At 39.1% G+C, this 25,444-nt stretch overlaps 1 protein-coding gene across 1 annotated transcript; it reads left to right on the forward strand.

Moving 5' to 3' along the window:
- The first annotated feature begins 1,245 nt into the window (after window positions 1-1,245).
- Window positions 1,246-25,444, forward strand: LOC104612426 (hsp70-Hsp90 organizing protein 2-like). The gene is made up of 7 exons (XM_010279837.2): window positions 1,246-1,331; window positions 11,397-11,522; window positions 13,770-13,922; window positions 14,100-14,201; window positions 24,558-24,728; window positions 24,937-25,016; window positions 25,097-25,444. The coding sequence occupies exons 1-7, from the start codon at window positions 1,281-1,283 to the stop codon at window positions 25,128-25,130; spliced, it is 717 nt and encodes a 238-aa protein (XP_010278139.2). The 5' UTR covers window positions 1,246-1,280; the 3' UTR covers window positions 25,131-25,444.

The following is a 25,444-nucleotide window of genomic DNA, read 5'->3' on the forward strand; positions in this document are numbered from 1 at the left end:
GTGTAAGGTGCTAGACTTGCAAACTTAAAAAATTCTATTGGAGCACTTGGCTGCTATACTTAGAGTTTTAGATTATATTTTTCAATGATGTATCTTTTATTTATATAATAAATAGCTACTTGGGACCTGTTTGATACACATGCCTTTTTAAGTGAAATTGATAAAGAAAGAACCTCATGATGTTCCAAAGATTTTTTATGTTCAGATGGAGAATACTAGCTTATTTCAAGAGGAGCCCCTGCCCCCTAATTTATAATTTATAGCCTTAGTATCAAAATTAAAAATTAATCAGGCTTATACATAATAAATGAATAATCATGTCATTTCCCCTGTGAATTGATGGCAGAGATGAGCATGTGTGTACTACCCCTAAAACTTAAAAATGAACACAGCCATTGTTCTAGTGACCTATTTGATTGAACAATCGAATTCTTTGACCCACTCAAGAGCCATATATTAGGCATCAAATTCCTTTGTTTGTATGTTTTGTGGTCTTGGCCATTTCTATCATTTATAATAAGTGCTCAATTGGCACACTTATCTTTGTGTAACATGATTAATACATAATGCCATAGACATTGGCCAATTTTTTTACATAGTTTTTGTATGCATGCCGTTAACTTTTATAATTAATAAATTCAATATATTATGCTTATTTAAATTTATAATATATGCATAAGCTAAAAATAAGTAAGTTTTTAAAAACTTTTTTAATTTTCTTTATTTTAAACATATAAATTTAAATCGACTGAAGGCCGATGTATTGGATTTGGATGTGTTGGAATGTTTATCTATTTTTACATTTTTATTATACGATTTATGATATCATGGGCCCAAGTGATTGAATTTTTGACCCACAACGGGCTAAACAGTTGAATTTCTAATGTGGACCCACCCCGTTTTGTATCTATAATATAAATTAGTGTCATCCCAATCATTCTTTGAATTAATGATTTTAGCACATGCAATGTTAAAATTTGGAAAATATGCACTAATTCAATAGTTTATGCATTTTTATAGATATCAGTATCCATGATTTTTTTCATGGAGTATGAAATAAAATAAAAATAAAAGTAAAATAAAATTTGGAAATAATAATGATAATTTAGAAGATTTTGCTTAGGAATAAGCTGACCAAATTAATTGATTTGTTTATTAAGTAGACTTTTCTTGATGAAAGGCTTTCCTTTTTACTTTTTAGGGTTCAATTTGTTGAGATCTAATGCTTTGCTGTTTAATCGCAGCCAAATGTAGTTCTTCATCATATTTTTACACCACTAATGTTAGCTATTCTTGCCCAGTCATTTGAGTGCACAAAGCTGCTACTTAAGGTAAGAAAGTTGCACAACATTAAAATCCTTATTTTCTGATAGTATTTCAAAAACAAATCTCATTGGTAGAAGTTTGTCGAGGTCGTACTTATATTTTCTATATGTGTTGGAGCATTGAAGCTAAGTACTATTGACACTCATGTTGCTCATATCTTATGGTAAATCTTTCTTTTTGAATCCTGTATATTTCTTTTATTGCATTAGTGTTAAACCTATGGTGGTTCAAGATTCAACTTATTCAAATATTTTTATTTTCTAATGTTTTATAGTATCTACTTATTAAAAGAAAATATGTATGTAATTCCTATTGTATACCTATTTTTCTTATTGTGAAGTTTCATTGGCTTATGGCAAATACGCAATTGTTGCAGTTGAGCTCTGAGGCAATTTCAAACATCAAATCTCTGTTTTTAGTCCTAAATCACCCCTAAATCCATCTTAACCCTCCTATACTCGTCCTTTTGTCATTCAATCCCTACATTAATTTGTATGTAAGTTCTGGCCGATTGGTTGTACGTCAGGGGCAAAACACTTGTCGTTTGAATGCAATAGAGATTTAATGAGAGAATGCTATAGTGTATTTGTGGAAAGTACAGGAGAAAACAAACATGTGCTCGGGCCTTGTTATTTTCAATGTGACAGATGTGCAGGAGAGGATGTAGAAATGCCTTAATTGTAGGGAAGAGGAAAACCACATATGTAGTTTATAGAATATATTCTTTTATCCATTAGTTTACACATGATTTTTTAATCATTATAAGTTTTCTCATGATTATAAACTATTGGTCTCATGTAGTCTAAATCTTCTTAGGTTACATGGTTGGCCTATGTGTGTGGTGTGCACAATATAAGGTTTGGGCTATTTTGTGAAATTGATGTATTTAGTCTTACTCTTTGGTGGTTGATATGTTTTTATCAAATAAAATTTTGAGGTGGGCCTTATTGCCTGGAATAAATTAGGGGTTAAAGAGTTCTTGCAAGTATGTTGTTATATGAGGATTTGAAGGAGCTGTCTTTTCTCTTGAACCATAAACGTATTGGCGATGATCTTCAATATTTTGGTCTTGTTCCATGTTACCACTAAACCAATGGTTCTACTCTTTGGGATCCCTTGTTTGGAACTTTGGATTCACAAATTTCATTACAACCTCTCTTGATCCCTTGTGACTTTTTTGGCAATGAATGAATAATAGAGAATAAAAGATAAAAGATAATAGAGAAGAAAAGATAAAAGAGAGGAGAGAGAGGAAGAGAGGAGAAGAGTGAAGAGAGGGAGGGAAGAAAGAAAGGCTGGTTCGAACTAGAGAGAAAAATCTACTCTCTCTAGCCGGCTAGGTTATATTTATAACTTTCTATATCAAAAACAAATTGACTCTTGTGCCCCTACTTAAGTATGGGACACATCACTTAACTCAACATTACACCTCATACTAAACATAAACAAAAAGACTAATCTGCCCCTATATAATCAACACTAACACTCCTCCTCAAGCTAGTGAGTATATATATCATATAATCCTAGCTTGTTACATATGTAGTCCACTCTCACTCGACTCAACCCTTTGGTGAACAGATTTGCCCATTGTCTTCTTGTGTTAACATAGGCTGTACTTATTACTCCACTAAGGACCTTCTATGTGTTTTGTTCTCTCACAAAGTGACAATCAACTTCTATGTGTTTTGTTCTCTCATGAAAAACTAGATTAGAGGGGATGTGGACTGTAGCTTGGTTGTCACAATAAAACTTCATCGATGTGTCATGGCTTTGTATTCAGCTTATGCATTGCTTCTTGCCACCACTGTCTGTTTCTTACTCTTCCATATCACCAAGTTACCCCCAAAAAAAGGTACAATAACCTGTAGTGGATTTTCTGTTAGATACAAAACCAACCCAATCAGCATGGTGTATCATTCTATTTCAACTTTTCCTCCACTCTTGTATAGCAAGCCACGACCAGGAGCTCCCTTCAAATACCTTACAATCCTTGGAACTGCATCCCAATGTGGAACCCGAGGATTTTGCATAAACTAACTCACCACACTAACCACAAATGAAATATCTGGCCAAGTAATGGTTAGGTAGTTTAGCTTGCCCACCAACCTTTTGTACCTTCTTGGATCTTCAAACTCCTTACCTGTACCACTACTAAACTTAACATTCAATTCCATGGGTGTTTAAGCTAGGTTGGCACCCAACAACCCTGTCTCCTCTAGTAGGTCAAGGATATCTCCTCTGACACAAGTTAATGCCATACTTGGACCTCACTACCTCTATCCCTAAGAAATATCTCAGTTTACCAAGATCCTTTGTCAGGAAGTGATCATGCAAAAAAGTCTTCAACCTATCAATCTCGAACTTGTCTTGCCAGTAATAACAATATCATCTACATATACCACCAACAAAATCTTCCCAACACCAGAATCATAGCTGAATACTGAATGATTGACTAAACACTGTTTCATGCCAAATTTCATCACTACTTCACTGAATCTTCCAAACTACGCACGAGGGGGTTGTTTAAGTTCATGAATAGCTTTCTTGAGCTTACACGCTTTACCATCCTCCCCCTGAGCAATAAACCCGGGTGGTTGCTCCATATACACCTTCTCAAGAAGATCACCATGCAAAAAAGCATTCTTAATATCAAACTGAAACAAGGGCCAATCATACATAGCAGCTAGAGAGATCAAAACACAAACATAACTAATCTTGGCAATAAGAGAGAAGGTCTCTATATAGTTAATGCCATATAACTGTGAATAACTCTTGGCAACCAACTGACCTTTCAATCGCTCAACACTACCATTAGGCAAATACTTGATAGTGTATACCCACTTACATCCGACAACATGCTTACCAGGGAGAAGAGTGGTGAGATCCCACATATGATTATGAGCCAGAGTGGAGAGTTCTTTCATCTCTTGATGCCACCCTTGACATCCTTGGGAATAGAAACAAAAGATAATAATGAAACAAATTGTTGATGGGAATTAGAGATAGGATGAAGGGTACAACTACGTTTACCTTTCTACAGGGCAATGGGAAGGTCAGTGGTGGTGATGCGGAAACCACTGCCGGATCCGTCGGCGGTGAAGAAGCTGGAGGAGATGGTGCATGTCAATGCGTATACACTTATTGGATAGGTGGTCGTGTAGGGGGAGTGGCATTGGAGGCAAAGACTTAGTTGCAACTGGAACAAGTGGAATGGGGTCCACAATAGGGATTGGAAGCAGAAGAGAAGGAGAAGGGACATCCGACCCAGAAAAGAATGGAATTGACTGAAAGAAGGTAACATCGGGACACACAAAGCAACGTTGAGAACTGGGATTATAACACTTGTACCCTTTCTGGGTCCTAGAATAGCCAAGGAAGACACACTTAGTAGATCATGCATCTAATTTGTCTAGCCCATGGCCAAGGTTATGAACAAAACACACACACACACACACACCCAAAAACTCGAGCAGGGACCGAGCAAGATGTAAGCACAACATCACTCCAAAAACGTTTGGGTACATTCATATGGTGCAACAGGGACCAAGCAGTTTCCAAGAGGTGGTGGTTCTTCTGTTCAGTACCCCATTTTGTTGAGGGGTGTAAGAGCAAGAGGTTTGATGAATATACCATGTTCTAAATATTGCTGAAAGGGCGTATAAAAATATTCTCGGCCATTATCGGAATGTAGGATCTTAATATGGATACCAAATTGAGTGCAAATTTCAGCATAAAACTTTTGAAAAATAGAAAACAATTCACTTCTTAGTTCTTTCTTTCATAAGATAAAGCTATGCCATCCTGAATAATCATCGACAAAAATAACAAAGTACTTGTAGCTGATGATGTTTCGCATACGACAATCGACTCTAGGAGACTAGGACTAAAGGAAACCTGATGATGTTTCGCATACCGACACAACTCAAAATTCAAAGTAGAAAGACGACTCAATGCTGGAACAAGTTGCTTAAGAGCTTTAAGAGATGGATGACGAGTCTGTAGTGCTACTGGAGAGGAGAAAGAGACGACTGAAGAGCTGTTGACGAACCACCACCACCATCAAGATAATGCAGTCCACCAGCTTCATGCCCTCCACTAATCTTCATCACTGTCTTGAAATCCTGAAACACACAAGATGAAGGGTAAAAGGTGATAGAGCAATTAAGAGACTTGGTCAATTTACTAACATAGATAAGATTAAAAGGGAACTTGGGAACATACAGAACTGAAGACAAAGATGAAGTGGAACCATTAGCAAGGGTAACAGTGTGGGTTGTAAAGGATGAAGAGAGAGAAGAGAACACACCTAGAGTCCCAAGCATATGATATGAAGCTCCAGAATCAATGATCCAATGGGAGGATTTGGATGCTAGACAAGCCATACCTGAGTGGGTAAGTGTAGCTGTACTCGGCTGTGAAGTAGCCTGGATCAACCGCTCATATTCATTACGTGAAGTACTCATCATCTCTTGTCCGGAGGCATCTGTAGATGGTGTCTGACCGGCCTGTTGACTCTCTTGTCCCATACCACCACTAGCCAGTACATGATTTGCCCAGGTTGAAGGTGGGCCATGTAGATCATAGCAAAAATTAATAGTATGTCCATCCATACCACAATGTGTACACCTTCTCGGACCATTACTATGTCCTTTACCACGAGCTCCCCTTGCATCTCGACCTCCAACATGCCCACCACCACGACTGTACATGTGTCCTCCTCTACCACCACGACCTCCCCCTCTTGTCATTGCAAAAGCAGACCTATTTGATATGATGGGGTTCTCCGGATGTCCAATGGAAGTCCTATGGAGACGAGAAAACACCTCTTCAAGGGAAGGGAGGGCAGACCCACCTAGTATCTGTGTTCTCACTGGTTCATATTTAGACTTCAATCCTACCAAAAATCTGGTTACATCAAGCTGCTCTCTCTGTTTTGCTGAATTTTGACATTAGATGTAAGGGGGTGATACACATTTAGCTCATTCCTTAGATTCCTCAGACTAGCATAGTACTCCTCAAGACTTATCCTGTTGCAGGTTAAAATACTCTTGATAGAGCTGGTATACTCTAGGGGTATTGTCCTGCCTTGGGTAAAGCTTCATTGTATGATCCCAAATCTCTTTGGTTCCATGTTGTTCCATAAGCAAGTCATAATTTGTGCATCTTCCTGTTCCCAATCACTGTACTCCTGAGAGTCAACTAGGGTTTGTCTTCTCTCACATGCTTTACTTTCTTCTTAGCTCTGAGAAACACTTCAATAGATTTGGCCCAAGGCACGTAATTCTCTCCATTCAGTTTGATGGAGGTCATTTGCACATTCAAGTAATCAAGGGGAATCATAATAGACTTGTGTTCATTACTGTCTCCCATAGCTGCCAATTTTTTTTTTCTTTTCTTTCTCACACTAATATGTTACCCTAACTCACCAACAATCACCACACTGCACTCCTATAGCTGAACGATCACCACTATTTCACTCTTACGGCTGACCATTGCTGAAACATTCACTATCACAGGTTTCAGCAATGGTAATCACCAATATTCTCCACTTTCGGCACCACACAAGAAACCATCACCATAGTTTTCAAGGCGCCAAGGCAAGGCTAGGCGATAGGGGGGCGCCTCGCCTAGACGATGGATTTTTTTATGTAGTAAATATAGATCCTAGGGTAGTTCCCTTGGTACCATAACCATATTTCCTTAATAATTATTCATAATTTTCATAAGAAAAATATAGAGTTCATGTTAAATTATAGAAAATCAACAAATTCAAAAAATTCAAAAGAAGGAAAAGAAAATTCAAAAAAATAAAGAATAAAAAAGTATTTTATAGACCACCTATCTGTACCACACATCTAAACATAGACCACGAAACTATTGTAGCAACCCTCTTCAGTCCAGCCATCTGAAACCACCACACCACAATCAATCGGAGGCATTAAAACCTCCAAAACCTCCAGAAGTAAAAAACGACCACTCCTTTTCAGCCTTTTTCGTCAAACTCCAAGAAACCTAAGAGAAATCTGCAAAATACTCAACTAGGGTGCGCATGAGACTATACACATCTGAACTGATCTAACCTTGCTCTGATACCGTGATAAGTTCAGATCTATATACCCATTAGTTTTAGAATAATAGAGAAGAAAAGATAAAAGCGAGAGGGAGAGAGGAGAGAGGAAGAGATGAGAAGAGTGAAGAGAGGGAGACTTAAACAATTTTGGAAACAAAACCTCAATGAAATGAAAGAAAGATGGCCCAAACAATTGTGCCAGAGAATAATTTGACTCACTGACTCTGATCCACTACTACTGCTGTTACTAACATGATGGCTTTGATGTCTCGTAATCTCATCCGGAAGGTAGACTCCATTCACCTCTCGATCACTCCCACTCGTCCTCTTTGATTCTAGATCCTGCAAAACACAATTACCAGGAAGAAAGGTCACTGAGCAGTTCAATTTTTTTATCAAGGAGCTTACTGAAAGACGATTAGTGTGGAGTTTAGGGACATGTAAGACAAGATAAAGTAATGTCATTAGTCACTCTAACTGTCCCTTTCCTAGCAATGGGAATATGGGAACCATCTGTAGTAAAGACTCTATCTCTACCAGAGCACAACTGGTAAGAACTAAAGAGGGTAGATATATTGGTCATGTGCTTAGATTCTCCTGAGTCTATAATCCAGGGAGGTACCTCCTTACCTGAGGTGGATACATGATTTGCAACTGCATATGAACTACCTATGGACTCTAGATCAGCATGGGAGAGGGGCCTTGAAGGGTCTCCTGTAATTGTCACATTTGCATTTCCCTTCTTGTTCTTGATTTGAGTTGGTACGAGATGAGGGTAAAGCTTCCAACAAGTGTCTCTAGTATGTTTAGTCTTCTTGCGATAGTCACACACCAAGGCCTTGTCCTCCTTCCTAGCCTCACTACTCCCCCTATCTCCATTTGGCTTAGATTTAACTGTACTAACCATAGATGACTGCTCAATCCTAGGCTGTCTCAACATGACATTCCTCCTGCTCTCCTCCCCATAGAAAAAGGCATAAGCTTGAGAAAGAGTCACACCTTCTCTAGAAAGGAGATGTTGCCTAGCAATGTCGAATTTAGGGTTCAACCCAATCAAGAACTCAAAAATTCTATTATTTTCTACCAACCCCTGATAGGTTGTTGCATCCTTCATAATCTCCCAAAGCACAGTTTCTAAGTGGTCGATCTCCTGCCAAAGAGTTTTCAGCATGGAGAAATAGGAGGCAAGAGGTCTATCTCCCTGTTTTGAACTAATCACCTGATTCCTTAACTAACAGGCTCTAACTACATTTTGTTTCTGGGAATAGGTTTCAGTCACTCCATCCCAAATCACCTTTACTGTATTAGCCCACAAAAAAATTTTACCAATGTGAGGTAACATAGAGTTACACATCTAGGTCATCACCATGTAATTCTCCTGTACCCATCGGGAGGGATCTGTATCAGGTTTCTTCTCCTCCCTAGTGATGTACCCCAGTTTTCCACAAGCACCAATGGCCATCTTGGCTGATTGTGCCCATTCTAGATAAATTGTACCACCAAACTTCACTGTAGTAATAATTCCAAACCCAAAAATATCACTACTACCTCCCATGTTATTGGTGGACTTCTGCTCGGTACTCAACTCTCTATTTACTTCAAACAATTCAAAAGCAACAAATAATTAGGTAGAGAGCCTCCAAGATCAAATTGATCTCACACATCCGAAGAAGAAAACCCTATCTGGAGAGAAATCTCTCTCCCACTGTCTCCTACCAGAGAGAAGTGAATCGGCCACTCCAGAAGGTCCAGAAAATTCCAGAAACCTAACCCTCCTCTATGGAATACCTAGAGAAGTCCAACAATACCTGAGCACCTAGGATCAGATCAAAATTGAAGTGTCCAACTTGACTAGGACTCCTCCCTGCACTCTAGTTCTTCCTGATTTTGATGCCAAAACATAGATCACCCTCCTGATGACTAGATCACACAAAAAAATCCAAGAATTGGGCAATCTGAAGTAGATCGATCAGCCCTTTATCTCCTCATGCAATCTGCTGATCTAGGACTGCATGGAAAAAACATAAAAAAACCCTAGCCAAGCTCTGATACTAAGTAGAAAGGTGTTGTAATAAAAAACTGCAAAAGAAAAGAATATTTCTTGAAGAAGAGAAGAAAGGACCAAATGCTGGCCACCCTCTTCACTATTATTTATAGTCTAAAATATTAAAGAGTACAAAGACCAATATGCCCTTATAGGGCGGCTAACACATAAAACAGCATAAAACAATAAAAATAACTGCTAAAAAAGGACCCAACAAGAGTGTTGTGGTCCCCACTTCCTATCTAAACAATAAATAATAAAAAACTACCACTATAGACTACACAATTTGTCTAAAACCTCAACACTTTTTATATTGAAGTACTATCTATTCTGTCATGCCATAGTAAACAAGGGAAATAGTGATTTCTGTGTTACAACTGCAAGAGTTGATTGTTTTCAAGGTGTGGAAAGTAGACTATTATAATGTTAAAAATGACAAAAGAAGCCAATCCTTACGTTTAACCTCAAAAGCGTTGATACTTAATTATTATGCTTAGAACTTGTTATTCTGCAACATGTATTTGGCATCTCATAAACAAGGGTGGGATGTTTGAAATTCGAATATTGAAAATCGAGGGTGGTAGCCTGCCTGTATGGAGAGCTTTAGTCAAACATTTTGAGTTCTACCTTTTTCCCTTGGTTGTTTATAGCATTGCATTATTTTCATGTATAATGAATCAATGTGAACTAGCTACTTTAATATATTCTTGAAATCTTGTTTTATTTTGACTTGCATATTTTAAGGAAAGTCTTTCAGTGTCATTTCAAAAAAAGGAAGAGAGAAAGAAAATATTTATTAATTGTGTCCACAAGTGGTTCTATCTAATGAATTGTGCAATTGGTATCCATTTCTACCTTGTTATCTTTCCTTTTTTGTTATTTTTATTTTGTTTGGTTTCTATTTTATTCAGAGTTCCTTCTTCTGGTGGTCTCTTTTCCCTTCTTCTCTAGGTGTCAACTATATGGGGTCGGGCTACTACCCATGTCCTTTTTGGTCTATCCCTAGTCCTCTGTTAAATTATTAGTGTTTAAATCATTTCTTTCTACTACCCATATCCTTTTTGCTCTACCCCTAGTCCTTCTAGCCCCTTCAACTTGTAACAAATTAGTTCTAACCGGTGCTGTTGTCGGTATTCTATGCACGTGACCAAACCATCTTAATCTATTTTCTCATTTTATCACCTATTGGTGACTTCATTCCTGATCCTATCCTTTCTAGATTTTCTGCTCATCCATCTTAGCATTCATATTTCTGCCACACATTTTCTAGACATGTTTCTTGACTGTTCAAGACTCTGCTCCATACAACATAGCTGGCCTTGCAACTATTTTATTGATTTTCCTTTTTGTCTAAGTGGTATTCACCTATCACATAAAAGTCTAGATACATGCCTCCATTTTGCCCATCATACTTCTAATTCTTTGGGTGATATCCTCCTCAATATCTCTCTTATTATGAATTGTTGAATCAAGATACTGGAAATAGTCGCATTGAGTTAACTCTTGGTCCAATCCTAAGTGTATCCTGATTTACACTCCTATTGGTACTAAAATTACTTGTTATATACTGTATTTTATTCCTACTTATTTTAAAACCTCTCGTTTGGAAGGCATTTGTTTATAAACTTAATTTTGCATTTAATCTTTCATTAGTTTCATCAAATAAAACAATGTCGTCCGCAAACTACATGCATCAAGGTTCAGCACTTGGCCCTTGTGTATTTGTGTTGATCATAGATGAATTGACTAAACATATTCAGGAAGTTCAATGCCTTGCTATTTTTCTATTCGATAGTTGTTTGCTTGTTGTGTTTTGAATTAATATTCATTTGTTTGCTGACTTTGCTCTATATAAATTCTAAGCTGTTGTCTGCAAAGTGCAAACAGACAGTTATATAAAGATTACAATGGCGACTCAATGTGTTTTAATACTTTCTTTTGTTATCATTTGTATAGGAAGGTGCAGGTCCAAATATTGGTTCCTTTGGGATAACTCCCTTGGGAATTGCAGCTTCTGAAGGGGAAACTGAAATGATCAAATGTTTATTGAAAGGAGGAGCTGATCCAAATATTCCCAATTTTGTGAGGCTATTTCACGTTTTTTATTCCTTTTATTTTGGTTTAGTCATATTCTTAATTACCAAAAAAAAATCCTATTTTGCATTTCCTCCCTTTGTTCCTTCTTCTGCATGCACTTGCACTCTATTTATTGAAGTTTGTTCCTTCAACTGGATGTATTATATTTTTATGATGCCTCAAAGTGCTACTGCCCTTTCTCTTTTAATTATTTACTAAAGAATTTTGTGGAGGACTTTATTACACCAAATTGTATATGATATTATGTTTGAGATGATTTACGCTTATTTGTTTTCAAATCAAGTATGTAGTTACACATTGGATAAAATCATACAGAATAGGGAGTATTACTAAGATAACAAACTCAGAAACTGATTATAAATCTTTTTCATTGCTCATACATAACTCGCATGCTGGTTATAATTTTATGATTCAGGAAACCATCTTCTAAGCAAATTGAAACACCAAAATGTTCTCATTTAAAGAAATAGAAGACTTCAAAAGTTTTAAATTAGATCATGTCATAATCTTCTACCTTTTTGATTAGCACCATTGTCTGTACCTTTGAATTGTACGGTTTATTCTTCATTTGCCAATGAAGACTCATCCAAATCGCATGATGTTGGCCTTGTTGGTAGGAACTGAATAAGCTTCCAAATGTGCCAACACTTTTGAACATGGCAAATTGGCATCAACAGAAATGATGGAATTTTGTTTTGTCTTGATCTACATTTCATACTTTTGGTTGATCCTTACATCCTTTGGCTGCATAATGTGTCATTAACCCATGATCTACTCACTATTTGAATAAGTTAACAATCTAAAGAAAGAATTTGAATAGGTTCATCACAAGGACATGCAATTGAAAACCTTAACGAGATGACAATCAACTCTTCTCATGATGATTCTTGATATAACTTATAAGCACATTACAAGTTGCCTTTGTGAAGTGGTTGAAGATGTTGTTATGTCTATTATTTCTGATATGATTTTACTTTAGTAAACATCACATGTATTCCAAATATTGCATTTTAATTGCATACATTATATTGTGTTACAAATTGGGATCTGTATTGGTGCCAGATAAGATGTCAGGTTTAATTCCATATCCACCTTGCTATGTGTCTTTCATATTTGGGCTACATGAATGTGAACATGGTATTTATACAAGTTGTTGCAACTTTGCTTCATTTCTCAGTGTTATAGCACTTCACTTAAATAGCAATCAATGGGCATACATGTTTTAGGGTTTGCTTTGTCCTATTTTTCTTTGTATATGCCACACACAAAGCCTGCATAGTTTTTTTTTGGTACTTCATTTATTGACTCACATTAAAATTGTCCGCTGAATCGTTTTCAATCGTAAAAAGCAAGTTTTCTTAAGATTGTGTATAATCGTTTCCATAATAAAACCTACTCCTGTAATATATACTACATTTCTAGCATATAAACGTGAATGCAAGTGAATGTAACTTGTTTTTTCTAATGAAAAAGGTCTTCCTAATAGGGTCATGCAGCGAGTTTGGCCTATCTTATTTCCACAACTTCCATTGAGTGAGGGATCCTATGAAGTGACCACTTGTTCAAACCTCTAGTCTACATTAGTCCTATATCCCACCTAATATTGATGGGTTTCCCAATCAATATTGGCTATTGAGTGTATTAATTGTATTAGAAAGCTTTGTTGTAGAGATTGGCTTAAATTGAATTACTGGCAAGTTCTTGTATGCCAAAATTTGTGCCATTAATACTGGGCCATGGAAGTTTTCTTAGATCATTTATGGAGCTTCCTTGAATAACTTTGCTATCAAACCCATTCCTTGTGTAGTATATACATCCAGTAGCATGAAAAAGTAGCAAAACATATATGTCATAGCTTGCCCATATATTCTATTAACTCTAAATGGCAAAGGCAAACACTAGAATCTCTTTCTACTAATTCTAGGAAGTACATGTTACATTTGTTGACTGTCCATTTTGTACTGTTTGCAAGGTTACCAAAGCAGTGCAATTTATGTACAATGTTGTCGAACAGTTTTAGTATTATAGATAGTTTTATCTATGAGATGTGATGGCTTGAGTATGTTGTTGTAATGCTTTTATTTATGTTTTTTGTCTGTTTGGTGTTCCTTCTTGAAAGAATGATGATACTGGAATACTTCTATCATGCATATTAAATATAGGGTATTATGACAGTTACTGAGGCAAACAATGTTCTATCTGATTTCTGATTGTAACTGCTTTCTGATACAGTATGGTCTGAAGCCTATAGAGGTTTCTGCACTAAATGGCAATTATGAAGATGTCATGATTCTTTTTCCTAAAACTTCACCCATTCAAGCTATTTCTCACTGGAGCCCTGCTGGAATAATTAGGCATATGCACTCTGAAGAAGCCAGGCAAAAGGTATTCAAAATTTCGTTTAATCTGTTGGCATGAAAAAGTTCCTTTACTTTCAAGGTGATGAATTGTAGTTACTAGTTAGACACGATTGCTCATTTCATGGCCTGTGATTTCTATGTGAATACATGGTAATGATTGAACTAATTCATGACTATTTGTTCTCTTCAAAATTTGTGACAGAGAAATCTTCAGTTAAAAGAGAAATTTATGGAGTTAAAAGCAAAGGGAGAGGATGCATTCAAGAGAAAGGAGTATCTAATGGCAATAAGGTGGTACACAGAGGTAACTTTTCTTTAACCACTTTGACACTTATCATGTGGGTGAAACCTGCAATTCTAAATGCTTGTTGAATGAGATTTTAAAGGCTAAAATGTACATGATCCATCTATTTATTTGCATGCATGTATTATGGCGATTCAACTTTGGCAAGGATTTTGGAATGCATGCATGCAATTCCAAATCCTTGTGATTATTGTTGGTTCTATGTGGTTTGATTTGTGGTTTCCTGTTAGAGTGTGATGGGTAAATAACTTGACCTTATGATTGATTTGCGTAATGTGTGTGCCATGATAGTAAGGAAAAGATGTCCTGGGTTTTGTGTTCCTTTGGTCAAAGTGAATAGTGGTATGCTCAGTTACTGTTTTTCTTTTTTCATTAGGGCAAATTTCTTAAACTACCCCTACTATTTAGTTAATTGACAAACTGTACTCTTGCTGTTTAATTATTATTTTAGAGTACCCCTAAGTTTTCTGACAATTGTCTAAAACCTTGCCATTAACATTGTTAACAGAATGACGAAAAGACTATTTTACCCATTATTTTCTTTTAAATTTTCACAATGAAACATGAAAAAAGGGAAAGTGGTTTCATCGCTGGTGGACAACTGGAAACGAAGGATGGACCTGATATCAGTAATCAAGTTGATGGAATTTGGATCTGCTAAAGCATCCTTCGTTCTTGATTCCCAGCATTTCTATTATATCACGCTTCGCCTGGGTCACCATTTTAACGGCTGCTTTGTCGGAGTTAATGCTGTCTGAGTCATTGGAGAAGACAAGGCGATTTCTATTAGTGGGTGTTGCTTGGAAGGTACATGCGTGTAGATATGCCGGTTTCTGGTGGGGCAACAAAATAGGGATTGAGAGATGGGGGAACAAAACAGGGCCGACTCTGATATGACGAGTAATACTACCCCGAATCTGATCTGATGGAATGATGGTGGCAAGGACGCCCGTGATGGGGACGGTGAAGTTTCCATGATGAGCCTTTGCTGAATGGCCTCCAGTGTAGCACGGACTTCTATTAGGTCCTTCACTACCGAGTAATACCAGTCTTTCAACTAGAAGATGTCTCTTCCTACCCTCGTCGATGTCTCTTCCTCCACTAGGAATTCAAGCAGTTCTTACCATCAACTGGAAGATGAAGATTCTCCACCGTAGCTGCTGTTTCCTCTGCCGCCGCTGCAAACTTCCAATCACCAGGCACAGTATGGCATACATGATGCTCCCTGCTGAGGCATAGGGAACGTCTTTCATGCCATCAATCTCCTCAGAAGTCTTGGGAGATATCTTCTTGGAGAGAGTGACTCCGTGCCTAAAAGGAATATTTCCTTTCTTGGAGTTTTCCATGCTGTATCTCTTGACTATTTTGTCAATGTAAGCAGATTGGGATAATCCTATTATCTGCTTCGATCTATCTCTATAGAGTCGAAGACCCAGTATATAGGAGGCTTCTCCAAGATCTTTCATGGAGAATTGCTGTGATAGCCATACTTTCACCGTAGTTAACATTCCTACATCATTCCCAATGAGTAGAATGTCATCTACATACAGAACCATGATGGTAACCTTATCTCCACTGTTCTTCCTGTAGACACAGGGTTCATCCGGATTTTGCTCAAAGTCAAACGATTTGACAGTAGAGTCAAAACGGATGTTCCAACTTCTAGAAGCTTGCTTAAGTCCATAAATGGATCTGTTAAGTTTACATACCATGTTTTCCTGACCTGCAGCAATGAAGCCTTACGGCTGCTGCATATAGATGTCTTCAGTAAGATCTCCATTCAGGAATGCAGTTTTGACATCCATTTGCCAAATCTCATAATCATGGTATGCTGCTACAGCTAGCAGGATCCTAATGGATTTAAGCATGGCCACAGGCGAAAATGTTTCCTCATAATCGATGCCCTCTTTCTGAGTGTACCCTTTCGCCACCAGACGAACTTTGAAGGTCTCAACCTTACCATCAGGGCCCTTCTTCCTCTTGTAAATCCATTTGTAACCGATTGCTTTTACCTCGGAGGGCGGATCTACTAGAGTCTAGACTCCATTGGTCTCCATTGAGTCCATCTTTGCTCCCATGGCCTCCACCCACTTCTGGGAATCTATGTCCAACATAGCTTCCGCATAAGTCACGGGATCCTCCTCACTAGTCAAGGTTTCCACCAGGTAACTATCCTGGTCATAACCATAACGGATTGGTGGCCTGGATACCCGAGTGGATCTTCTAGGTTGGTCACTACTTGGAACTTGCGGGACATCTCCCACTGCTCCTGAGCTCTCCTCATCAAGAACAATTTCTTGACGATAGGTGTCCAGGATGTAATCAGTTTCCAAGAATTGCGCATTTCAACTGCAGAACACTTTCTGCTCACTTGGGTCATAGAATAGGTAACCTATAGAGCCTTTTGGGTAGCCTACAAATAGGCAACGGTTGGTCTTGGATTCCAACTTGTCTGCACTCGTTCTTTTAACATGTGTTGGACAACCCCAAATCTTCAAGTGTCTGACACTTGGTTTCTTTCCGGTCCAAAGTTCATATGGAGTATTCGGAACCGATTTGGTTGGAACCCGATTCAGCACATAGATCGCAGTCTCTAATGCGTAACCCCAAAAGGATGTGGGTAACTCTGAGTGTATGAGAAGCGACCGGACCATATCCAATAAGGTCCTATTTCTCCTCTCTGAAACACCGTTAAGTTGTGGTGTAGCAGGAGGAGCTAACTGCGATACTAGCCCATTGTCTTTTAAGTAGTTCCTGAATTCGTTAGAGAGATATTCACCACCTCGATCTGATCGAAGGGCTTTAATTTCTCTCCCTAACTATTTCTCGACCTCTTGTCTAAACTCTTTGAACTTTTCAAAGGATTCAGACTTGTGTCTCATTAGGTACATGTAACCATATCGTGAAAAATCATCTGTGAAGGTGATGAAATACACGTGTTGATTCCGTGTCCTAACACTCAGGGGACCACATACATCAGTATGTATTAGGTCAAGTGTGCCTGTACATCTTTCAGGCTTACCGTTAAATGGCCGCTTCGTCATCTTGCCTTGTAGGCAAGGCTCACAGGTGGGAAGATCTTCTATAGTTAGAAAATCCAAATGACCATCCTTTACCAAACTTGTGATTCGGTCAACACCGATGTGGCCAAGTCGGTAATGCCACAGACACGTGGGATTAACTGTATCACGGGCTCTCTTCTTGGGGATTTCAGCCGAAGTAGTTTCGGTTATGTTAGTTTCTAGTGAAGGATGTAGAACATAGAGACCGTTCTCTAGTTCCCCGTATGCAATGAATCCGTTATTTCTTTTAATAGTAATTGATTTACTAAAGAAGACAGAATAACCATCTGCACATAGTTTTGAGACAGAAATCAAATTTCTCCTTAAATTTTGCACATAAAGACAATCTTTCAGTACAATTGTTCATTCTCTAAAAAGTAACTCCACGATTCCTATGGCTGCGGCTGCAACAGTTGCGTTAGTCCCCAAGTAGAGTGTGACTTCTCCTTCACTTAGCCTTCTGCTTACTTTGAACCCCTGCAGTGAGTTACACGCATGAGTTGAAGCCCCGGAGTCAATACACCAGGACGCAGAAGCTACCAATAAATTGATTTCTATAATACAAGTTTCGAAGTTACCTTTCTTGGATTCCAGGTAGGCAGGACAATTCCTTTTCCAATGGCCGGTCTTCTTGCAGAAGTGACAGGCATCTGATGCTTTGTCTTTCTTCTGCTTCTTGCCCTTAGTGGCTTTCTTCTGAGGCTTCTTTGCCTTCCTCTTTCTCTTGCCTGTCTTGCTAGCTTCAACAAGCATGGCTATAGGCTCATCTTTTCTAATCAGTTCTTCAGCTCTTTGCAACATATTGCTGAGCTCTTGCAAGCTGACATTCAGCTTGTTCATGTTATAGTTCATGATGAATGGATTAAAGGAAGGAGGCAAAGAATTAAGGATAGCATCTATCTGAGTTGCAAGGTCCAGCCCGGATCCAAGAGCCTCCAGTTCGTTGATGTAACCCATCATCCGAAGACAATGGTCGTGAACCTGTTGACCCTTGGACATTTGTGCGGTCATGAACTGTTTCAAGACCTTTTGTCGAGTAGAACGATTCTGCTCTTCATACATTATCCTGAGACTGTTCAATATGTCTTTGGCAAGTTTGATTTGATCGAACTGCCTCTGTATCGGGTTGTCCAAGGAGGCAATGATGTAACACCGGGCAAGGGAGTTTTTCTCCTCCCATTCTTGATAGTCTCTCCTTCGGGCCTCAGAAGCCCTATCACCCGGACGCTCCGGGGCAGGATTTTTTGCCACTTTGTCCAGCTTTTCAGAAGCTAGGACCAGCATAAGGTTCCTGTACCAGTCAGCATAGTTTGGGCCCTTCAACTTGTTGTCATCAAGCCGTTTTGCAAATGATCCGTTTGCCATTTTTTGATAAAAGAGCAAACATCAGTCCACAACCTAATTTGATTTATGTTCATTTCATAGATATGGATTTTAATCTACGTTCCATTTCCATTTATTCGTTTCTGAGATTTCCCTCCTTCCTCAGTGACGGAGAGTACGGGTTGTCTCTAGAAATATGGGAAATCACATAGGGTGCATGGAGCCAACTGTTTCAGCTACATAACCCCACCACCTTTCTGTGAAGGATCATATCCACTCATCACATGAGCTTTCTCTTTGGCCTCTGTTAGATAAGGTTCAGAGCCGTTTTCAAGTAAACCTTTCTGTCCAGTGAGTGCTTACCCATCATGTTCGTGAACGCCAAGGTACCGTGAGAGAGTTCCCATTTTCTGGTGAAGCCCCTCCCACATCGGTCTATGACGCCCCTATCATCTTATGAAACACTCAGACAAGCCCAACAGCAAATGGATAGCCATTTTCTGGTGCATTTCCTCATTACTGAAGGACCCATTCTCATGCTAATGATGGAAGGCCTTTAGAGAGTTTATCATATGAATCTCCCTATCACATGCACTCATATTTACTGGAGGGAACAAGAATTACACCCTAGTTTATTTTAGGTCAAACCTGAGTGGTTCCCACTGACTTTCATAAAGCCAGATTTCGGTGGGCCTTAATCGGCTAGGGTTCTGCACGTAACCTCTCGATGAGGTGTGGGGCCCACCACTGAGGGAGGTCATCGAATGATCAAAAGGGACACCATGGCAATGATGTGCATTCAGCCATGGTGTGCGCAAGAGCCACTATCGATGGAGCATGGGCCAAGTACTTATGGCCCATGTACGTAGCACATCACACATCCATACATCACATGCAGGGATAAATTGATCCAATCAATTAACCATCTGTAAAGCCCATTTGAAGCCCATTTCAAATCCATAATATTAACCATTAATATTATCTTGGTACATGGGCCGAATGGTTCAGCCCATATAGCTTTAAATGTTAAGTGGGCTTTCAGCAGTTTTAACCTTTTAAAACTGGGCCTTTACAGGTTGGGCCAAATTAACCATTTAATTAAACACCAATCCTTAGGCCCATTAGTGGGAAAATTAGGGCTGACTTTCAGCCTTGATTAAACCCTAGATTCGGTTCAAACTATTTGAATCAATCTTGGTTCGAATGGGTCTAGGGTTTGATCTTTAATTCAAGAAAATAATCTGAAATTAAATACTGATGAAAGAAAAAACAAGAATCAGTCAGTCAGGGCTGTTCGCTGAATTCATCCTGCAAAACAGAGGTTAGATCACAGAATGCAGTTTCACAAACTGCAAATCGCAGATAGCGATTCTCCCATCTGCGAAATCTCCTTCTCTGTGAAATCTCCATTTCTGCGCCGCCATCTTCGATCCAAAATAAAATAAATAGAAATCCTATTTCTATTAACAATTACATCAGATCGAATACCTATACATTGAGTCTAGAAAATAAAAAAAAAATATTTTCATACCAAAATAATTCAAGAACTGCAAAATCGCAGGTTCCCTGCGCAAACCAAGAATTCAATCTCCTCTTGTACGAACAACCCATAAATCAAGAAAATCATAAAGAACAATTCTAAATAATAATCAGATTTATGTAAAATTAATTTCAGATTATTCGCCCATTAATTTTGGGAACAGATTTCCCAAAACCCATATCTGCGCAAATCGGGTAGAACACCTTTTGCCCATTTGCGCAGGTTCAGATCTGAAACAAAATGGTTCAAGATTTGAACCATGGCTCTGATACCACTGAAGGGTTGAGAGATCCATTGTATGGACGCCCGAAGATTGCGGAATAAGGGGCGAATTTCAAAAATTTCTCTCCCTTCAACTGGGAATCACATTCCCTATTTAGAAAATCATATTTTCAAGGATCATTCTTGAACCTTAAACTGAACCAGATCTGAACCAAAAGGAGTAGGAGAGAATTATACCTGATACGGAGAAGTAGTATCTCCCAATGGAGGTGTTCACGCCCAAGGAAGGATCCAAAGATTGCTCCTACTGAATATGGCGCAGTGCAGGATGAAGCAGAATCAGCAGTGTTCTTCTCCAAGAACTTTGTTCTTCGCAAGAATCAGCAGGATGGTACGTGAGCACAGCTTCCTTTCAATCATTTCTCAAAGAACTGATGTCAAGATCCAATCTTGACTTCTCCCATAACTGGAGATGGAACTGGCAAACAGGGCGGCAAGAATAGGGAGGTGGCAAGAGAGTATTCGCAGGGTGCAGAATTCTATTTTCTTGTTTTCAGCACTGAAGGAAATCTGATGTGTGTCTCTCTTAGGCTGCCACCCCCTTCTTTTGTTAACCTAAAAGATCAGCTCCTAATCCAATTAGGAGCAGCTTATCCAAATCATATTTGGATAAGACTTCTCTTTAGGTGATAGGGATAAACCCTTATCTTATCTGCAGATTAGATTAGGTTTCTCCTAATCTCATTAGGAGGATTCTAGATCTGAATCATATTCAGATCTGGACTCTCTGAGTGGATAGGATTAAGACCCTATCCTATCTGCTAATCCATCTCAGAATTCGCCCCTTTAATTAACTAAATGAATAGCCCAGTTCGAAATGGGCTTTAGGCCCATTAAGCTTATGTGCTCACTTAACCTTCCCAACTGCTGCCCCGTTGGGCTTCCTTGTATGGTGTGGGACCCAAGCATTGATCTACACATCAGCCACATGGGTTCGGCCCAACCTTTGTTAGAAGGCCTGGCCGAATACACTGTTAAAGACAGTGCACCCCCTGAAACCCATCGAATGGGCTCTATGGGCCCAACACTTACCCTAAGTGGTCCCTGGGCCAAGCCACCTTGTAACACCCAGGGACTGTGGGCAAATGCAAGATTAGCCCATCAGGTATTATCCTCAATGGTCTTACACTTAACCTCTCAGCCCATAATGATCATACACTGCCCGACAAGAGAGGACCTCTCCCTCGGCTGCAAGGAACAGTGTTGCACTCTCTACTTATATGGATCACGGGAATTAAAACCTTTTTGCAAACATTTTAGAAACCATAATATATACTTTTATATCTCATATAAAATATACTTTGCAAAACAAATCTCAACGGCTGAAATCGGCTGCCGGCAGTCTTGGTTTCCATCAGTGAGAGTGCATCCCCGATCATTACCTTTGTCCGACAAAGGGGCTGATCCTGTCACTATGATCACCCACTCAGATGAATTCTCGGACTGTCCCAACATACCCAGGTTTTGACCCCCACTAAGGATCTCACTGATTGGTACATCAAAGACAGTTCGATCTGACACCTAGTGCAGTATCATAATCGAGTCTAGGAGTCGGGTGTAACTTTCCAGTTTTGCCCATCAATCTCTAAGGTCCAGGGCAATACTGGAAATCTGGTCCAGTTCATAGATTCAATTAATCATACACTGTATGTGCCTAGGGTCTCACCCTGGCAGCTGAGACAGGCCACCCCAACCGACTTGGTGGCACCACAGTGTCAGCCTTGTCAGGACAGGTCTTCCCAGACCGACCCACTGGCTGTGAACATTCCAAACTAACACGAGTTTCATTAAATGTCTAGTTTAAGGGTATTACACAGAAACATACCAACGGAACATGAATCAAATATGCACTTTTATTCATTTACAATAAACTCATAAAGTACATCATTCTGATTGAAGCTAAGGGCATACAAAACTGTCTAACAAAGAGCCTTTGTCAAGATGTCAGCCAACTGTTCTGTGGTTCATGCCAAGTAATAATGTTCCCATGCCGCAGCTCATTGTGAACAAAATGATAGTTGACTTCAATATGGTTTGTCCTCTCATGAAACACTAGATTCGTGGCTATATGCAGGGCCGCCTGGTTATCACAATATAAGCGCGCAAGTTCGTCATACGCCACTCCCAAGGACAATGGGAGTTTCTTCATCCACTTCAATTCACAACATGTTGCAGCCATCGAACGATATCCTGCTTCTGCCGAGGAGCGTGACACAGTGTGTTGTTTTTTCATATTCCAGGAAACTGGTGACTGCCCCAGCAGAACGAAATAGCCGGTCAACGATCGTTGTGACAACGGGTAGCTTGCCCAATCAGAGTCACAATAAGCATACAAGCGCAGATCGCTATCGGAATGCAATACTATACCTTGTCCAGGATATCCTTTCATATATCGCACTACACGCAGAGTTGCCTCCCAATGTTCTTGCCGCGGGCTTTGCATGAATTGGGCCAGAATATGAACACAATAGCACAACTCAGGTCGTGTGATGGTTAAGTATATCAACCTCCCTACTAGTCTTTGATACTGATTCGGATTGTGCATTAGAGCACCCTTGGCCAGTGCAAGATGATGATTCTGTTCAATGGGCACTGACGCTCCCAATAGTCCACATTCCAAGATAATGTCCAGAGCATACTTCCGTTGAGATAAATATATTCTATCAGGACCACGAGCTACTTCAATACCTAGGAAATATTTGAGTGGACCCAGATCTTTCATATGGAAGCATCGACTGAGATACTCTTTGAATTTCATAATGGCTATAGTATCATTTCCCCCAACAATCAAATCATCAACATATATAGCACGTGCAGACGAACATTGTGTTTGAAATAAGTGAACAAAGAGTAGTCAGGATACGATTGAACAAACCCAAATTGTATCAAGGCCGCTGTTAATTTCGAGAACCAGCATATGAGAGCCTGACGTAATCCATAGAGAGATTTCTTCAGTTTGCACACTTTTGTTCGATCTTTAGATGCGAAACCTGGCGGCAACTGCATGTATACCTCCTCATCCAAATTCCTATGTAAGAATGCATTATGTACATCCATTTGATGCAACTCCCAGTTCTTAGCGGCTGCCACGGCTAAGAAAGTGCGGACTGCCATCATTTTGGCCACAGGAGCGAAAGTCTCATTATAATCTAACCCCTCAACCTGTCTATTTCCGAGAATAACTAGCCGAACCTTATGTCGTTCAACCGTTCCATCTGAATTATATTTGATCTTATAAACCCATTTACTTCCTATTGCCTTTTTCCGGGAGGTAGAGTTTCCAATGTCCAAGTACCATGCAATGCACAACCATATATATACACATACAATCGACGCCTGAAATTTAGGAACAGGAAACTCACTTGTAGTAGTAACCTACCTACTAATCATACCTAGCTAAAGGCGCCTAGGGAACTACCAGAATTTGTGCCTAATACATGCTTATCCAGAATTTCCTAGTCCATGACGAATTCCAATATCCATGCCTTCAATTTTTCTGTGTCTTGGTTTCAATGGTTTCCTTGACTTCTTGAGTTGTTTTATTAGGATGAAAATAATGAGATAATTATTCAAGAAAATCTGTATATAGTGCCTGTTTGGGAGGGTTTTCATCTTACATTACACACGGGATAAACCCTGGAAGCCGTTAAGCGAGGTTTGGTAAAAAAACTGGAAAGCCGAAAATAGGTGCTCAAAAATTGACTTTCTGGTGTATTAGGTAGCTTCTCCGAAGTGGTGCAGTCAATGTAGCTCAATCTACTCAGAAGCTATGTCTCCAATGTGGAATAGCAATGCACTATAGTGTAAATGATTTGTCTGGCATTTACTTAATGCATCTATGCCTCCAATGTACAATGCTGGTACTGCTATAAATTTCTGAAAAATTTATAGTGCATTGCTATTCCTCTTGTTTTTTTCACAACTTCCCTTGCTCTCTCAAAGCCAGAAATCTCAATAACGAAGTTATTGATCATTTTACAAGGAAGAAATCTGGTAAAAAGTTGTTGCCAAAGAGAAGTATTATATAGTGAAAAAACAACTAAATCTGTTCTATGTATAAACTTTGATCTGATGGATTATATGGGTTGACGTTCCTTTCGTTTCCTTTCATCTTCTTATTTCTCTTTTCTTTTTATGATATGAAAATAGGCCATGAATGCGGACCCTTTGGGTGCAACTTTACTGTCGAATAGGAGTCTGTGTTGGGCCCGGCTGAAAGAAGGAGAGCGTGCTTTATCCGATGCTACTGCTTGTATAATGCTGAGGCCTGACTGGCCAAAGGCCTACTACAGGGAAGGTGCAGCATGGATGCTATTGAAGGTATTTGAACTTTGCTGTCAACTCCCTTTGTCTGTACCAAGGAAAAATTAATTTCTTGAAGCATATTTTCTGGAATTAGTATAAGGGAGAAGATATGGCATTCATACTCTGATTTGACTTTTTATAACTTGCACAGAAACTAAGGCAAATTTCCACATTATATATTAATAAATGAGAGATGGTTTTATATATTACTGACTTACTGCAGGAATTCGGTAGGGCAGCAGATGCCTTTTCCAATGGTTTGGATCTTGATCCTGAGAACAGGGAGCTTCAAAAGGCTTTCAGGTTGCAGTTATGCTATGCACACAATTTTCCTTGTTGATATTACATTATTTCCTTACATTTATTCTGATTAGCCATTTCAGGTTTGTCAGTTTTTTTTTGTTTTCCCGAATCTAAAGTGGCAGTTCTTGGGTGGGGCTCATGCTTTTACGGTTTAATAGCGATGCTGTTGAAGCGAGTATAAATTCCTTGGAAATCTAACGAGAAGAGGCTACTTTGATGCTGGAGTGTGAGCGATTCGCTGTCAACTTGGAGCTCTCTGTCTTGTAAATAGTGTTACACGTTGAACTGAAAACTGCAGTGTGGAAAAGTAAAACATGTTCAAGAAAAGTGGACAAATCACGACTGGTTTGTAAGAAATATCTCGTTTTTTTCTGGCAGTTGTAAGACTGTTGGATTGCTGGATATAATGGTAGGGTACTGATATTATA

This window comes from Nelumbo nucifera, chromosome 1 (assembly GCF_055504915.1).
Source record: "Nelumbo nucifera cultivar China Antique chromosome 1, China Antique-T2T, whole genome shotgun sequence".
Taxonomy (NCBI): Eukaryota; Viridiplantae; Streptophyta; class Magnoliopsida; order Proteales; family Nelumbonaceae; genus Nelumbo; species Nelumbo nucifera.

What these genes read in the sequence shown, in the direction of transcription:
- LOC104612426 (XM_010279837.2), top strand. Translation starts at nt 1,281, where the DNA reads ATGTTAGCTATTCTTGCCCAGTCATTTGAGTGCACAAAGCTGCTACTT. An exon ending in CAATAAGGTGGTACACAGAG is followed by an intron (nt 14,202 to 24,557) that starts GTAACTTTTCTT and finishes ATATGAAAATAG; the next exon opens with GCCATGAATGCGGACCCTTT. An exon ending in CAGCATGGATGCTATTGAAG is followed by an intron (nt 24,729 to 24,936) that starts GTATTTGAACTT and finishes GACTTACTGCAG; the next exon opens with GAATTCGGTAGGGCAGCAGA.